Source organism: Carcharodon carcharias, chromosome 3, assembly GCF_017639515.1.
Source record: "Carcharodon carcharias isolate sCarCar2 chromosome 3, sCarCar2.pri, whole genome shotgun sequence".
NCBI lineage: Eukaryota > Metazoa > Chordata > Chondrichthyes > Lamniformes > Lamnidae > Carcharodon > Carcharodon carcharias.
In genome coordinates, this window is record NC_054469.1 from 1,157,281 (window position 1) to 1,175,301 (window position 18,021).

At 45.7% G+C, this 18,021-nt stretch overlaps 1 protein-coding gene across 8 annotated transcripts in view; it reads left to right on the plus strand.

The window, feature by feature from the left end:
- Positions 1-16,631, plus strand: part of LOC121275851 (plectin-like) — a 253,127-nt gene extending 236,496 nt beyond the window's left edge. For 6 of the 8 annotated variants that reach the window (XM_041183572.1, XM_041183574.1, XM_041183576.1 and 3 more), the window contains 2 exons: positions 558-10,632; positions 16,046-16,631. In XM_041183572.1, the coding sequence (XP_041039506.1) occupies positions 558-9,806 (9,249 nt within the window). In that variant the 3' untranslated portion in view covers positions 9,807-10,632; positions 16,046-16,631. The remainder of the gene's footprint in view (positions 1-557; positions 10,633-16,045) is intronic. The other 2 variants (XM_041183577.1, XM_041183578.1) reach the window with 2 other exon arrangements.
- The last annotated feature ends 1,390 nt before the right edge of the window (positions 16,632-18,021 follow it).

Consider the following 18,021-nt stretch of genomic DNA (forward strand, 5'->3'; position numbering starts at 1 on the left):
CTGGGTAATGGGTGTTATTGGGCTGGGTAATGGGTGTTATTGGGCTGGGTAATGGGGTGTTATTGGGTTGGGTAACGTGGGGGTTATTGGGTAACAGGTGTTATTGGGCTGGGTAATAGGGGGTTATTGGGTTGGGTAACGGTTGTTATTGGGCTGGGTAACGGGTGTTATTGGGTTGGGTAATGGGTGTTATTGAGCTGGGTAATGGGTGTTATTGAGCTGGGTAATGGGTGTTATTGAGCTGGGTAATGGGGGGTTATGGGGTTGGGTAATGGGTGGTTATTGGGTTGGGTAATGGGTGGTTATTGGGTTGGGTAATGGGGGGTTATTGGGTTGGGTAACGGGGTGTTATTGGGCTGGGTAATGGGTGTTATTGGGCTGGGTAATGGGTGTTATTGGGCTGGGTAATGGGGTGGTTATTGGGTTGGGGAATGGGTGTTATTGTGTTATGTAATGGGGGGATATTGTCAGTTATTGCCCCACCTGTGGACAATGGTTTTTGCTGTGCTTGTCACAATGCAACATTAATAACCCTTTTATTTACCCACTTCTGGCAGATGGAAGCAGGGCAGAAGATAGAAATTGCCCAGACAACTCAGATTCTTCAACAAAGCTTCATCAGTGAGAAAGAGCTTCTGTTAAAGAAGGAAAAGATGGTTGAAGAGGAAAAGGAGAAGCTAGAACGACTTTATGAAGATGAACTGAAGAAATCCCAGTCCCTGAAGGATGAGCAAAATGAGCAGCTGAAGAAACTGGAGGATGAGAAAATCAAACTTCAGAGCAGAATGGAGGAGTCATTGAGAAAACAGAGGGAGGCGGAGAGCCAAGTTCATGATAAGCAAAGAGAACTTCAGGAAATGGAGCAGAAGAGGCAGGAGAAAGAGAAGCAGCTTGCTGATGAAAACCAGGCTCTTAAAGCGATGTTAGAGCAACTGAAAGTACAGAAGATGGAAGCACAGAGCAATGAGATGGCCCCAATTCAGTCAGTGACAGTCACTCCGGTCAAAGCTCTCTCAAACGGCAGAGATGTGGTAGATTCCGCTTCTGCAAGTGCAGACACCAAACTCTCCTTCAGCGGTCTGCGCCAGCCAGTTCCTGCTGCTCGCTTACAGCAGGCTGGCATTCTGAGCAAAAAGCAGTTCGATAAACTGAAGAAAGGTTCGGTCACAGTAAAAGAACTCTCCCAAAAAGAACACCTGAAGAATTATCTGCAGGGTAAAAGCAGCATTGCTGGTTTGATCATTGAACCCACAAATGAGAAAATGAGCATCTATGAAGCATTGAAACAGAGGTTGTTGAAACCCAGCACAGCCACAATACTGCTTGAGGCTCAGGCAGCCTCTGGCTTCATCATTGACCCTATTAAGGACAAGAAACTGCCAGTGAACGAGGCCATCAAGGAAGGAGTGGTTGGACCAGAGCTTCAGGACAAACTGCTGTCTGCTGAGAGAGCAGTAACAGGTTACAGAGATCCCTACACAGGAAACACCATCTCCCTGTTTGAAGCAATGAAGAAAGATCTCATCCTTTCAAACTATGGAATTCGTCTGCTTCAGGCACAGCTGGCTACTGGAGGCATCATTGACCCAGTGAACAGCCATCGCCTGCCCTTGGAACAAGCCTACAAACAGGGTTTACTGGATGAGGACATGAATAAAACACTTGCCAGTGACACTGATGAAAGCAAAGGGTTCTTCAACCCCAATACTCAGGAGAATCTTACATACTCACAGCTAGTGGAAAGATGTCAAAAGGATCCAAAAACTGGCCTCTATCTCTTGCCATTGACCAATGAAGCAGTGACACAAAAGGGAGGTTACACAATGGAGCAGACACATGACATCTTCAGTACAGCCACAGTGTCTGTCCCATCCGGTAAATTCTCTGGGAAGACTGTTACCATCTGGGAGTTGATCAACTCTGAATACTTCACTGAAGAACAGAGGAGAGACTTCATTCGGCAATACAGATCTGGAAAGGTGACCATTGAAAACATTATTAAATTAATCATCACAATTATTGATGAAACTGAGACCAAAAAACAGCTCCTCTTCAATGGATTGAGGGACAAGGTTCCTGCCAGTGAGTTATTGGAATCGAAGATCATTCACAAGAAGACTTTTGATGATCTTCAGAAGGGAAAGGCAACACCAGAAGAAGTCAGTAAGCTGGAGGCAGTAATGAAATTCCTACAGGGATCAGACAGTATTGCCGGAGTGTTTATCGAACCTACAAAGGAGAAGATGAGCATTTATGAAGCGATGAAGAAGAATCTGTTGAGTCCAAGCACTGCAGAGGCTTTACTGGAAGCTCAGGCAGCCTCAGGGTTCATAGTTGATCCTGTGAGGAATCGGACCCTGACTGTTGATGAAGCTGTTAAGGGAAGTCTCATTGGGCCAGAACTCCACGAAAAGCTTCTATCTGCTGAAAGAGCAGTAACTGGATACACTGACCCCTACACCGGCAGGAAGATCTCCTTATTTGAGGCAATCAACAAGAACCTCCTTCACAAGGAGCATGGTATCCAACTCCTAGAGGCACAGTTGGCATCTGGAGGCATCATTGACCCTGTGACCAGCCATCGCCTGCCCATCGAATTGGCCTACAAACGAGGCATGTTTGATGAGGAGATGAATCGATTGTTGTCCACTCCCAGCGATGACAATAAAGGATTTTATGATCCAAATAGTGAGGAGAATGTCACCTACCAGGAACTGAAGGATAGATGTAGAAAGGATGATACAACCGGCCTCTTCCTGCTGCCTCTGAGTGAGAAAGTTGTAGCGTTGAAACCTGCTTATGATGAAGAACAGACAAAAGATACATTTAAAAAGACCACAGTCTCTGCTCCCGCTGGCACATTCACTGGGAGAACAGTCACCATCTGGGAGCTGATTAACTCCGAGTATTTCACTGATGAGCAGAGGAGGGAACTGATTCGACAGTATCGATCAGGAAAGGTCACAGTGGAGAAGATCATCAGAATTGTCATCACAGTAATTGAGGAAAAAGAAGCAAAGAAGAAACCACAACTCACCTTCAATGGACTGAGGGACAAGGTTCCTGCCAGTGAGTTATTGGAATCGAAGATCCTTGACGAGAAGACTTTTGATGATCTTCAGAAGGGAAAGGCAACACCAGAAGAAGTCAGTAAGCTGGAGGCAGTGATGAAATTCCTACAGGGATCAGACAGCATTGCCGGAGTGTTTATCGAACCTACAAAGGAGAAGATGAGCATTTATGAAGCGATGAAGAAGAATCTGTTGAGTCCAAGCACTGCAGAGGCTTTACTGGAAGCTCAGGCAGCCTCAGGGTTCATAGTTGATCCTGTGAGGAATCGGACCCTGACTGTCGATGAAGCTGTTAAGGGAAGTCTCATTGGGCCAGAACTCCACGAGAAGCTTCTGTCTGCTGAGAAAGCAGTAACTGGATACACTGACCCCTACACCGGCCGGAAGATCTCCTTACTTGAAGCAATGAAAAAGGACCTTATACCCAAGGAGCATGGTATCCATCTCCTACAGGCACAGTTGGCATCTGGAGGCATCATTGACCCTGTGACCAGCCATCGCCTGCCCATCGAATTGGCCTACAAACGAGGCATGTTTGATGAAGAGATGAGCAAAACGTTGTCCACTCCCAGTGATGACATTAAAGGTTTCACTGACCCAAACACAGACGAACGTGTCACATACCGCCAACTGAAGGAGAGATGTAGAACTGACCCTGAGACATCTCTTTACCTGTTGTCTTTGACAGAAGAGGCAATAAAACATGTGGACGTTCATCCTGAGGAGGTGACTAAGGACATTTTCCAAAAGGCTACAGTATCTGTCCCATTCGGTAAATTCTCTGGGAAAACTGTTACCATCTGGGAGTTGATCAACTCTGAATACTTCACTGAAGAACAGAGGAGGGACTTCATTCGGCAATACAGATCTGGAAAGGTGACCATTGAAAACACTATTAAATTAATCATCACGATTATTGATGAAACTGAGACCAAAAAACAGCTCCTCTTCAATGGATTGAGGGACAAGGTTCCTGCCAGTGAGTTATTGGAATCGAAGATCATTCACAAGAAGACTTTTGATGATCTTCAGAAGGGAAAGGCAACACCAGAAGAAGTCAGTAAGCTGGAGGCAGTGATGAAATTCCTACAGGGATCAGACAGTATTGCCGGAGTGTTTATCGAACCTACAAAGGAGAAGATGAGCATTTATGAAGCGATGAAGAAGAATCTGTTGAGTCCAAGCACTGCAGAGGCTTTACTGGAAGCTCAGGCAGCCTCAGGGTTCATAGTTGATCCTGTGAGGAATCGGACCCTGACTGTCGATGAAGCTGTTAAGGGAGGTCTCATTGGGCCAGAACTCCACGAGAAGCTTCTGTCTGCTGAGAAAGCAGTAACTGGATACACTGACCCCTACACCGGCAGGAAGATCTCCTTATTTGAGGCAATCAACAAGAACCTCCTTCACAAGGAGCATGGTATCCAACTTTTAGAGGCACAGTTGGCATCTGGAGGCATCATTGACCCTGTGACCAGCCATCGCCTGCCCATCGAATTGGCCTACAAACGAGGCATGTTTGATGAGGAGATGAATCGATTGTTGTCCACTCCCAGCGATGACAATAAAGGATTTTATGATCCAAATAGTGAGGAGAATGTCACCTACCAAGAACTGAAGGATAGATGTAGAAAGGATGATACAACCGGCCTCTTCCTGCTGCCTCTGAGTGAGAAAGCTGTAGCGTTGAAACCTGCTTATGATGAAGAACAGACAAAAGATACATTTAAAAAGACCACAGTCTCTGCTCCCGCTGGCACATTCACTGGGAGAACAGTCACCATCTGGGAGCTGATTAACTCCGAGTATTTCACTGATGAACAGAGGAGGGAACTGATTCGACAGTATCGATCAGGAAAGGTCACAGTGGAGAAGATCATCAGAATTGTCATCACAGTAATTGAGGAAAAAGAAGCAAAGAAGAAACCACAACTCACCTTCAATGGATTGAGGGACAAGGTTCCTGCCAGTGAGTTATTGGAATCGAAGATCCTTGACGAGAAGACTTTTGATGATCTTCAGAAGGGAAAGGCAACACCAGAAGAAGTCAGTAAGCTGGAGGCAGTGATGAAATTCCTACAGGGATCAGACAGCATTGCCGGAGTGTTTATCGAACCTACAAAGGAGAAGATGAGCATTTATGAAGCGATGAAGAAGAATCTGTTGAGTCCAAGCACTGCAGAGGCTTTACTGGAAGCTCAGGCAGCCTCAGGGTTCATAGTTGATCCTGTGAGGAATCGGACCCTGACTGTCGATGAAGCTGTTAAGGGAAGTCTCATTGGGCCAGAACTCCACGAGAAGCTTCTGTCTGCTGAGAAAGCAGTAACTGGATACACTGACCCCTACACCGGCCGGAAGATCTCCTTACTTGAAGCAATGAAAAAGGACCTTATACCCAAGGAGCATGGTATCCATCTCCTACAGGCACAGTTGGCATCTGGAGGCATCATTGACCCTGTGACCAGCCATCGCCTGCCCATCGAATTGGCCTACAAACGAGGCATGTTTGATGAAGAGATGAGCAAAACATTATCCACTCCCAGTGATGACATTAAAGGTTTCACTGACCCAAACACAGACGAACGTGTCACATACCGCCAACTGAAGGAGAGATGTAGAACTGACCCTGAGACATCTCTTTACCTGTTGTCTTTGACAGAAGAGGCAATAAAACATGTGGACGTTCACCCTGAGGAGGTGACTAAGGACATTTTCCAAAAGGCTACAGTATCTGTCCCATCCGGTAAATTCTCTGGGAAAACTGTTACCATCTGGGAGTTGATCAACTCTGAATACTTCACTGAAGAACAGAGGAGAGACTTCATTCGGCAATACAGATCTGGAAAGGTGACTGTGGAAAAGATAATTACAATCGTTGTTACAGTCATTGAGGAAACTGAAATGAAGAGGAAACCACAGATAGCACTTGATGGATTGAGGGACAAGGTTCCTGCCAGTGAGTTATTGGAATCGAAGATCATTCACAAGAAGACTTTTGATGATCTTCAGAAGGGAAAGGCAACACCAGAAGAAGTCAGTAAGCTGGAGGCAGTGATGAAATTCCTACAGGGATCAGACAGTATTGCCGGAGTGTTTATCGAACCTACAAAGGAGAAGATGAGCATTTATGAAGCGATGAAGAAGAATTTGTTGAGTCCAAGCACTGCAGAGGCTTTACTGGAAGCTCAGGCAGCCTCAGGGTTCATAGTTGATCCTGTGAGGAATCGGACCCTGACTGTCGATGAAGCTGTTAAGGGAAGTCTCATTGGGCCAGAACTCCACGAAAAGCTTCTGTCTGCTGAGAAAGCAGTAACTGGATACACTGACCCCTACACTGGCCAGAAGATCTCCTTATACCAAGCAATCAAGAAAGATCTTGTCTCTAAAGATCATGGTGTCCGTCTCCTAGAGGCACAGATTGCCACGGGAGGCATCATCGACCCTGTGCACAGTCACCGACTGCCCGTCGATGTAGCTTACAAACGAGGCATGTTTGATGAGGCGATGAACAAGATTCTCTCAGACGCTGGTGATGAAAGCAAAGGGTTTGTTGACCCCAACACTGAAGAGGAGATCACCTATCAGCAGCTAAAGGACAGATGTGTAACAGATCCTGAAACAGGTCTCTACCTCATACCCATGAAGGACAGAGAGAAACCAAAAGTGATTGAGAATATGATCCACAGTGAGATTGAAACAAGGGAGGTGTTTGAAAACACTACAGTGGACCTTCCTGAGGGGACATTAGGTGGGAAGTCCATGTCAGTTTGGGAGATCTTGAACTCTGAGTTCATTTCAGAGAAAGAAAGGCTCAAGTTAACAAAAGAATATCAGTTTGGGAAAATCACACGTGAGCGTTTAGTTGTGATAATCATTGAGATTATTCAGCAGGTGGAAATACGCAGAGGATATGAAAGGATTACATTCAATACTTTCCGTGGCAAGATCACTGCTGAGCAGCTGTATTCCTCAAGAATTATTGACCTGGAAACTCTTAATAAGCTAAAGGAGAAAAAACTAACAGTGAGAGAAGTATGTGAAATGGAATCAGTAAGGAAGTACCTGTTTGGAACAGGAGCCATCTGTGGCCTTTATAAATGTGCTGGGAAGGAAGTGTTAAACCTGTATGATGCAATGAAGAAAGGTTTGGTGAAACCTGAAGTAGCTCATGCTCTATTAGAAGCCCAGGCAGCCACTGGCTTCATCCTGGATCCTGTGAAGAATAAGAGACTGACTGTGGATGAGGCTGTGAGGGAGGGTCTGGTGGGTCCTGAGCTCCACGACAAACTGCTTTCAGCAGAACGAGCAGTCACTGGTTACCGAGACCCTTACACTGGGAATATCATCTCGCTTTTCCAAGCCATGAAGAAAGGCTTCGTTGTGAGAGACTACGTCCTGAGGCTACTCGATGCCCAGCTGGTCACGGGTGGGATTATTGACCCAGAACACAGCTATCACCTACCCCTGGAGGCTGCGTACCAGCGTGGCTACCTCGACCGGGAGACTTACAGTCTGCTCACCGATCCGGCTGAGGGGTCACAAGGATTCCTTGACCCCTACACTGAGGAACCAGTGAGCTACAGTCAACTGATGGCAAGGTGCAGGGTTGATGAAAATACAGGCCATCGCCTATTGACTCTGACAGACAAGAAAAGGGTGATGTTCCAGGGTCTGCGAAAGCAGATCACAATGGAAGAACTTGTAGCATCAGGTATCATTACCAGCTCCGTCGCTACACAGTTACAGGAGGGTGAAACCACTGTTGACGAAGTTAGCAACAGCATCAAGAAATATTTGGAAGGCACCAGTTGTATTTCAGGTGTGTTTGTTGAGGCTTCCAAGGAGAGACTATCCATTTACCAAGCTATGAAGAAGGGAATGATCAGACCTGGAACAGCATTTGAATTGTTGGAGGCCCAAGCAGCAACTGGTTATGTGATTGACCCAATTAAAAACATGAAATTATCTGTCAGCGAAGCAGTGAAAATGGGAGTGGTGGGTCCAGAATTTAAGGATAAGCTTCAGTCAGCTGAGAGAGCAGTTACTGGTTACAGAGATCCTTACTCAGGTACACTTATGTCTCTGTTTCAAGCTATGCAGAAAAGTTTGATTCTCAAAGACCATGGGATCCGTTTATTGGAATCACAGATTGCTACAGGAGGCATCATAGACCCCGAGCATAGCCACCGACTGCCTGTTGAAGTGGCCTACAAACGTGGTCTGTTCGATGAGGAGATGAACAGGATATTAGCTGATCCAGGAGATGACACTAAGGGTTTCTTTGATCCAAACACAGAGGAAAATCTCACCTACCTTCAGCTGAAGGAACGGTGTGTGGTAGATTCAGACACTGGACTCTGTTTACTAATCCTGAAAGATAAGAAGAGAGAGAGGAAGACTTCATCCAAGTCATCTGTTCGCAAACGGCGGGTGGTCATTGTTGATCCTGAAACTGGTAAAGAAATGTCTGTCTACGAGGCTTATCGTAAAGGACTGATTGACCATCAGACTTACACTGAGCTCTCCGAACAGGAGTGTGAATGGGAAGAAGTGACTACTTCCTCATCAGATGGTGTGGTAAAGTCAATGATCACTGACAGGCGATCAGGTAGGCAGTATGATATCGATGATGCACTCTCCAGAGGGTTGATTGACCAAGGTTCTTTGGATCTTTATCGCTCAGGAGCTCTCTCCATTACTGAATTTGCTGATATGTTATCAGGAAATATGAGTGGATTCCGCTCCCGATCTTCCTCGGTTGGATCCTCATCTTCGTACACAAGCCAACAGGCTAGTCCCATGAGAAGCCACATGGTTACATGGAGTGATCCAGTGGAGGAGACTGGTCCAGTTGCTGGCATCTTGGACACTGATACACTTGAGAAAGTCTCCATCACAGAAGCAATGCACCGTAACCTAGTGGACAATATCACTGGACAGCGGTTACTGGAAGCCCAGGCCTGTACTGGGGGAATCATTGATCCCAATACAGGAGACAAGTATTCTGTCTCAGATGCTGTCGGCAAAGGCCTAGTGGACAAGATCATGGTGGACAGGATCAATCTGGCTCAGAAAGCGTTCAATGGATTTGAAGATCCAAGAACCAAGAGTAAAATGTCTGCCGCTCAGGCCTTGAAGAAAGGCTGGTTATATTATGAAGCTGGTCAGCGATTCCTGGAGGTACAGTACCTGACAGGTGGACTCATTGAACCAGATGTCCCTGGGCGAGTGCCTCTTGATGAAGCTTTACAAAAGGGCACCATTGATGCACGTACAGCACAGAAGCTGAGGGATGTTGGGACTTATGCAAAGTATATAACCTGCCCCAAAACCAAACTGAAGATCTCCTACAAGGATGCAATGGACCGATCGATGGTTGAGGAAGGGTCTGGCCTGCGTTTGCTGGAAGCATCTTCGCAGTCCACCAAAGGCTTCTACAGCCCCTACAACATGAGCGGAGCTGGTTCCTCCGCAGGTTCCCGTTCAGGTTCAAGAACAGGATCCAGAACGGGCTCTAGACGAGGAAGCTTTGATGCCACAGGATCTGGTTATTCCATGTCCTTCTCCTCCTCCTCATACACATCATCCAGTTACGGCCGCAGATTGGCAGCCAGTGTCCCTGGAGGGAGGGAGGTGGCGTCTATGCCTCAGAGTCTCCCTACTCCTCGGCCCCTCTACCACCCAGAGGAAAGCTCCCCTTTCAACCAGACCCAGCTTCTACAAGCGGCGATAATGTAGCTACGCCACCCATCCCATCCCCCCCTTCCCCATCCTGCTCTACAACTAGCAATGGTCAAGAAACAGTCCGTGTTTAAGGACAAGGGAAAAAATTATTGTTATGAAACATTTTAGAGAGAAACTTATTTTAATTATACCCATCACCTCAGTCCCTCTGAGTTTTAAATAATCTTGTCATTTGAAATTAATCAGATGGAATGTATATGTTTGGAATAAGAAGAGAATATTTATCAGGATATGATTTTTCCTGTGAGTTTTCCCACTGGTGATGATTTCCTTGCTATTTGTAGAGCAGCTGGATTAACCTCAAACCACTGCTGCCATATATGCCTGATCTTATTGTATCAGTGGGGAGAATTTGTAATGTCCAAACCTCAAAACTTTCTTCTTATTGAATGCACTGACCCACAGCGTGCCCAGATATCTCGCTTTCTATTTTTAAGAAATATGCTGCAAATATTAAGAGCTTTTCTTCCATTGAACTATAACAAAGACTTGATACTGTTTAAAAAAAACCAAATATTAATAAGGTGCCATCTTTCAAATTTCTCGAACCCTCCTCAGGCAGGGTTCCAGTCTGCTGCAGGAATACTCTAATCAACTCTTCCCTCATCACATCTGTCTCCGTTTTAATGACCATTTATATCTGAGTGAATTCTGACTCCTTGTGTGAACTAGGACAGCTCCAAAAAGCCTTCAAAATTAACCAACCTGCCAATCACTGGTTGAATCTTCATCCTTGCTACCATCTTCGTGTACATGGAAACTGATAGGTGCTTCGATTGAGGTTCCACAGGCTCCTCGCAATGCAGCCAGTACCCAGAAGGTGAGTGAGATCTGCCTGCATCTCTGTCACTATTACACTCCCAAACATAGCTTTCTAATCACACTCAGTACATACGTTCTCCCTCCCACCCCATCTTCCCTCTCTCCCTCACTCCCCCTCCCTCTCTAATGGTGGTAACACTCTCTGACTCTGTCTTACTCTCTAAACCCAGCTCTTTCTCACTCTCACTCACTCTCTCTCTTGTCTGTCTCCCTCTGTACCTCAGAGCTCTCCCCATTTATATAATACGCTGCTTTTTATTCTTCCTGCCAAAATTGGCAAGTTCACACTTTCCCACATTATACTCCATCTGCCAGGTTTTTTGCCCACTCACTTAACTTGCCTATATCCCTTTGAAGACTCTTTCTGTCTTCTTTTAGAACCTGCTCTTCTACCTACCTTTGTATCATCAGCAAATGTAGTTACCAAACCTTCGGTCCCTTCATCCAGGACATTGATGTAGATTGTAAATAGTTGATGCCCCAGCACTGATCCCTGTGGCCCTCCACTAGTTACAGCTTATCAAACTGAAAAAGACCTGCTCTCTGCTTCCTGTTAACTAACCAATCCTCTATCCGTGTTAATATGTTACCTCCTACACCATGTGCTCGTATCCTGTGTAGTAACCTTTGTGGCATCTTATTGAATGCCTTTTGGAAATCCCAGAACACCACATCTACCTGTTCCCCTTTATCCACCCTGCTTCATATTCCTCAAAAAACTATAATAGATTAGTCAAGCATGATTTCCCTTTCAAAAATAACAGCAGAAAATGCTGGAAAAATTCAGCAGGTCTGGCAGCATCTATGGAGAGAGAAACAGAGTTAATGTTTTGAGTCCATATGACTCTTCTTCAGAGCCCTTTCATGAAACCACAAAGTGTACAATACCATGCAGATTAGTGGCAGGTCAGAATATAAGTCAGATGGGGAGATGGTGGTGTAATGATAATGTCACTGGACCAGTAATCCAGAGGTCCAGGCTTCTGAACCTGGGTTCAAATCCCACCACAACAGCTAGTGGAATTTAAATTCAGTTAATTAAATCTGGAATTAAAAATGTATTCTCGGTAACGGTGATCATGAAACCATTGTCGATTGTTGTAAAAACCCATCTGGTTCACTAATATCCTTTAGGGAAGGAAATCTGCCATCCTTACCTGGTCTGATCTACGTGTGACTCCAGACCCACAGCAATGTAGTTGACTCTGAAATGGCCGAGCAAAACACTCGGTTGTATCAAATCACTACAAAGTCACACCTGCTCTGCCATCTTTATTGTGTTTAATTTAAATAATTACGTTTAGAAATAACACGCAATGATTATTTGTGGTTATGTCAAGTAGTTTAACTAGTTAAACTGTAAATTCAATACAATGCTTATATCTCCTCTGTACCATTTTAAACTACTACACCCCATTTATAGAGAACAAAGAAACTCACCAACAGCTCACCTTATATGCCCACCTAATTACTTCTTCTAAGGTCCAACTCGCATGTCCTACTGGTCCCTGACACCCTCGCTCAGACACTCCGATTATGTCAAAGGTCAGAACAATGCCTTCTCCCTCACTGCACCGAATTCCCTCACTAACCAAACCCCAAACCTCACACTCTGTCTCTTAGTGACAAGCTGCTCTCTTTGTGCTTGATATTCAATTAATCCCACACCTCAGCTCCTTTCCCATAACCCTGCAAACCAATTCTGTTCAGGTCCATGTCCAGTTGCCTTTTGAAAGCTCCTGTGGAATCTGATTCCACTACCCTTTCAGGTAAATAGATTGGAGAAGTTGGGACTGTTTTCCTTGGAGAAAAGGTGGCTGAGAGGAGATTTGATAGAGGTATTCAAGATCCTGAGGAGTGTGGATAGGGTAAATAGTGAGAAACTGTTCCCACTCAAGAGAGCATCAAGAACTAGAGGGCACAGATTCAAAATAATGGGCAGAAGGAGTAAATGTGATGTGAGGAAAATGTTTTCACCCAGAGGGTGGTTGGAGTCTGGAACAAACTTCCTGAGAGGGTGGTGGAGGCAGGTTCGATCATGGTATTCAAAATGGAATTGGATTGCTACCTGAAAAGAGAGAGTGTGCAAGGTTACCGGGATAAGACATGGGTGTGGGATTAGGTAGAATGCTCTTTCAGAGAGCCAGTGTAGACTCGATGTGAATGGCCTCCTGCACTGTAAAGATTCTGTGATTCTAAATTTTAACAACTGTCTGTGTAAACAAATCTGTCCTCCTTTCCACACTCGCTTTTTTGCTAATTATTTTAAATCAATAATCACCTCTGGTTAGCGGCTCACTTACCAGAGGAAACTGTTTCTATCTACTTGCTTTAACAAACTCTTCAGAATGTTAAATATATCTATTAAATCTCCCTTTAACCTTCTCTGCTGTAAGAACACTGGACAGGACAGCAAAGCCGTAATGATACTGGATTAGTAATGCTGAGACCACAGCGGCTGGTGGAATTCAAATTCAATTAATAAATTCTGGAATTGAAAGCTAATCTCAGTAACGATGACCATGAAGCTATGATCGATTGTTGTAAAAACTCATCTGGGTCACTAATGTCCTTTAGGGAAGGAAATCTGCCGTCCTTACCTGGTATGGCCTACATGTGACTCCAGACCCACAGCAATGTGGTTGACCCTTACCCAGCCTCTGAAATGGCCAAGCAAACCACTCAGTTGTCCAGAAGGTGTCTCACCGCCACTTTTGCAAGGTCGGTTAGGGATGGGCAGTAAATTCTGGCCTTGCAGTATTGCCCATATCCAGTGAAATAAAGTCTTGTGGAATAAGCAAGTAAGAGATTGAACCCTTTCCAGTAAAACTGGGGAGCAACAACTGTCAGTGCAAAACTTCCATGGGCTAACACAAATTAAACATGGGCTAATGCAAACTAAACACAGCTGGACACTGACTTAACATGGACCAGACATGGACTAACACATGAACTAGACACGGGATAACATGAACTCTGCAAGGGATAACGTATGAACTAGACACTCGTTAACACATGGACTAGCCACTTGCTAACGTGGACTAGACATAGGCTAATCTTAATCCCCCTGCCATCTTCAAAGAGTTGTGTCTGGATCTCTCGGCTCTCTGTTTCAGACCAACCTCCGCCAACCCTGCCTCCCCATTCACCTTGCTTGCCTCTGTTTGTCCTGCTTGTTTGAGGAATGTTCCAGAAATCTGAAATAAAAACAGAAAATGCTGGAAATACTCAGCAGGTCTGGCAGCATCTGTGAAGAGAGAAACAGTTAATGTTCCAGGTCTTTGACCTTTCAAGTTAGAGTGTTGACAATGTGGTCTCCTCTACATTGGAGAAACTAAATGCAGATGAAGTGACCACTTTGTGAACACCGCTGTTGAGTCCACAAACATGATCTCGAGCTTCCAGTGCCTGTCATTTTAATTCTCCACTTGTCACTCAGTCTGACGTGTCTGACTCTGGCCTGCTGAACTGTTCCAGTGAAACTCAATGTTAGCTTCAGGAAGGAAACCTCATCTTTTATTAAGCACTTTACAGCCTTTCACTCAACACTGAATTCAGCAATTTCAGACCATAATCTGTGCTCCATTTTATTTCCTTTTCTAGATTCGGATTTATTCTTTCAGTCAGCAGCACATCTGCTCTCAGCACATCTTCTGTTTCTCGGTTTCTTTCCTTGGCCCATCACTATTCCCTTCAGCCCGAGAAAACTAACTCTTCTCTCAGTCAATCTCTCTTGACTTTCACCCTATCGCAGACCTTCCTTTGTCTCTGACCCACCCGCCCCTTGTTCAAAACCTATTACATCTCTAACTCTGTCCGGTTCTGAGAAAAGTCACGGACCTGAACCATTGGCCAGGGTTTGCTGGTTTTGAGGTGAGGATGAGCAGGAACGGCTGTGAAAGGGACATGCCGCCCGCTGCGATTTGACACTGGCTGACCAGGAGGAGGCCGGAGTAACGCCGTGGTGGAAGTTCAAGCATGCGCTGGTGCGCACAGTAAAACTCCCCGAGGCACAGAGCTGCCTTAGGGAGCAGGAGATTTTTGAAATAAAAAATAAAGGTTAAAAACATGTCCCCTCCTGTGACTCTGTCGCTTGAGCAGGAATGTCTTAGAGACAAGTTTGAAAAGTTTTTTTTTAATCACTGCTCGAAACCTCATCCCGCCCATGGATGAGGTTTTGCCAAAAATGCAAAGGCCGCTTGGCTTTTTCACCCGCCCGGCAACCGAACGGCTGGACAGGCAGTGAAAAATTTCAATCAGTTCATTCATTAAGGGCCTTAAACTGCTTAATTGTCGGCGGCCACGCTGCTGCCTCCTGTGCACACCGGCCGATCGAAATATAGCGAGTGTGCGATGATGTCGGGATGCTCGCCCGGTGTGATCACACTTCATTTCCCGCTTGTTCAGGGCTGGGCACCCGCCCAGCAAGTCAAATATTCTGCCCATTGAAGCTTCTCCCTCCACAGATGGTGTCGGGCCTGCTGAGTGCTTCCAGCATTTTCTGTGTTCCTTTTAGGAAATAGAAAATTCTTATCAGCCGCTGACTGAAGCTGTATTAAATGATTTGATTTCCATTAGCGAAAGCTCCGGACTGGGCTGAAAAGACATGTTTGACATTGGGCAAAGGCCTTTGCTGGACTGAATGACTTGGTTCACATCAGCCAATGGGTTGAGTGACTTGTTGGGAACATCATTCAAGTGTTGGGCAAAGATTTGAGAGAAGCAATCTAGAATTAGAAATATAATGAGTTTTTACACCCTGCACCCATTCAACCCCCACTAACCAAATTGAGCAGACAATGAGATGGATGGCAAAATGATTTGTCTGGTTTAACCGCACTGTTTTTCTCAAAGTAAAATCAGCCATTAGCTCCATAATTAATCCACACCCAGTCTGATTTTACACCATAAATTCAACCAGCTTCTGGGTGATCCTACAGTTTAGAAAGCCAGGTGCTAAAGACAGAGACCTGATGGTTAACTGGCCCCACATTCAGATGCAGGGTGATGTGATCAAGGGTTTAGAGTGTTGGATTCTTACTGATTCCGCATATATCTTCCTAAATTATAAAAAAAATTAGTATCTTGCAAAGAGCTGGTAATACATTCATGAAACTGCCTCTGCGGAGATAAAGTGGCGGGGGGGTTTCAGAGGTGTAAGGGTCAAGGGATCACAGTAATGGCCAGGGATCAGAGTTCATGTGGTATTGGTCTCGAGATGTGATGTAGTTTCTGTAGTGTTCTGGGATCACTAATACATTTCATTTCACACTGACTTGGTTTTTGATGTCTCCTTTGTTGATTTGAAGTCATCCAATTGTCCTAAAGGCCAATGTTGGTGCACACACGATGGGCCGAAGGGTCTCTTCTGCACTGTGATTCTGATTCTGTGATTCCCTTTTTCATTTTAGTTCCTGTGGACATCTTGTTACAAAAAGGTGAAGCCAGTGTCTCTGTGCTTGATACCGGGGCAAATTCAAACCTTCACACAGACTGAGCCTTTACGGGGCCGTCACACCAGAACATTCCGGAAAGTCAGCGGGGACAAGGAAAGCATCATGGGGAGTTCATTGTTCCTGAATGTGACTTCCTTCACCTCCGAACTCTGAGGACTCAGTGCCCTGTTACACAAACCATATGGAGCAGAAGGACTCTCTAGCATTGGAACTCAGAAACCGCCCCTCAGAGAGATGTGCAGCCTCTCACAGCCCTCATTTTATTGACCTGTTTGTGTTGTGTTTAAATTTAGTGCATTTCTCATCCACCTTTATGTTTTTGATGTATTTTTTTGCTATGCATGCCTTACTAACTCAGTCAGGAGATCCCAAGCGTTCGAAAGAGCCTGTTTATATCAAAGCAGTGAGTTTAACACACTAACTGATGACAAACCAGACAACCCCTGCAGAGATTAAAAAAAAACCATCAGCATACCGAAGATGAGTTGTTCAAGGATGCCTCAATGCAAAGGGACAATTAAAGAGACATTAATATATAAAACCAAGCAAAACGCTCTCCAATTCCTCACATTGAACATCATTCCAATGACATTAGTGATGAGAAGCAATGCTCAGGAAACAGCCCCACCTCCTGGATATCAGAGCAGTGACAGAGAGATACCCGAGCCATCACAGCTCTTACAGACACTGGGGATCAAACTGCCACTGTGTAACACTGGGTTACAGTGCTGCTGGGGACAGATCAGTCACTGTACAACACTGGGGTACAGTACTGGTGGGGACGGGTCTGTCACTGTATAACGCTGGGGTACAGTACTGGTGGGGACGGGTCTGTCACTGTATAACACTGGGGTACAGAGCTGGTGGGGACGGGCCTGTTACTGTATAACACCGGGATATAGTACTGGTGGGCACATGTCTGTCACTGTATAACACGGTTACAGTACTGGTGGGAACAGGTCTGTCACTGTATAATACGGGTACAGTACTGGTGGGGACAGGTCTGTCACTATAACACGGGTACAGTACTGGTGGGGACAGGTCTGTCACTGTATAACACGGGTACAGTACTGGTGGGGACAGGTCTGTCACTATAACACGGGTACAGTACTGGTGGGGACAGGCCTGTCACTGTATAACACTGGGGTACAGTACTGTTGGGGACATGCCTGTCACTGTATAACACTGGAATATAGTACTGGTGGGGACGGGTCTGTCACTGTATAACACTGGGGTACAGAACTGGTGGGTCAGGTTTGTCACTGTATAACACTGGGGTACAGAACTGGTGTGGACAGATCTGTTACTGTATAAAATGGGTACAGTACTGGTGGGGACAGGTCTGTCACTGTATAACACGGGTACAGTACTGGTGGGTTCAGGTCGTTCACTGTATAACACAGGTACAGTGCTGGTGTGGGCAGGTCTGTCACTGTATAACACGGGTACAGTACTGGTGGGGACGGGTCTGTCACTGTATAACACTGGGGTACGGTACTGGTGGGGACGGGTCTGTCACTGTATAACACTGGGGTACCGAGCTGGTGGGGACGGGCCTGTTACTGTATAACACCGGGATATAGTACTGGTGGGCACACGTCTGTCACTGTATAACACTGGGTTACAGTACTGGTGGGGACAGGTCTGTCATTGTATAATACGGGTACAGTACAGGTGGGGACGGGTCTGTCACTGTATAACACGGGTACAGTACAGGTGGGGACGGGTCTGTCACTGTATAACACTGGGGTACAGTACTGGTGGGGACGGGTCTGTCACTGTATAACACTGGGGTACAGTACTGGTGGGGACAGGTCTGTCACTGTATAACACGGGTACAGTACTGGTGGGGACAGGTCTGTCACTATAACACGGGTACAGTACTGGTGGGGACAGGCCTGTCACTGTATAACACGGGTACAGTACTGTTG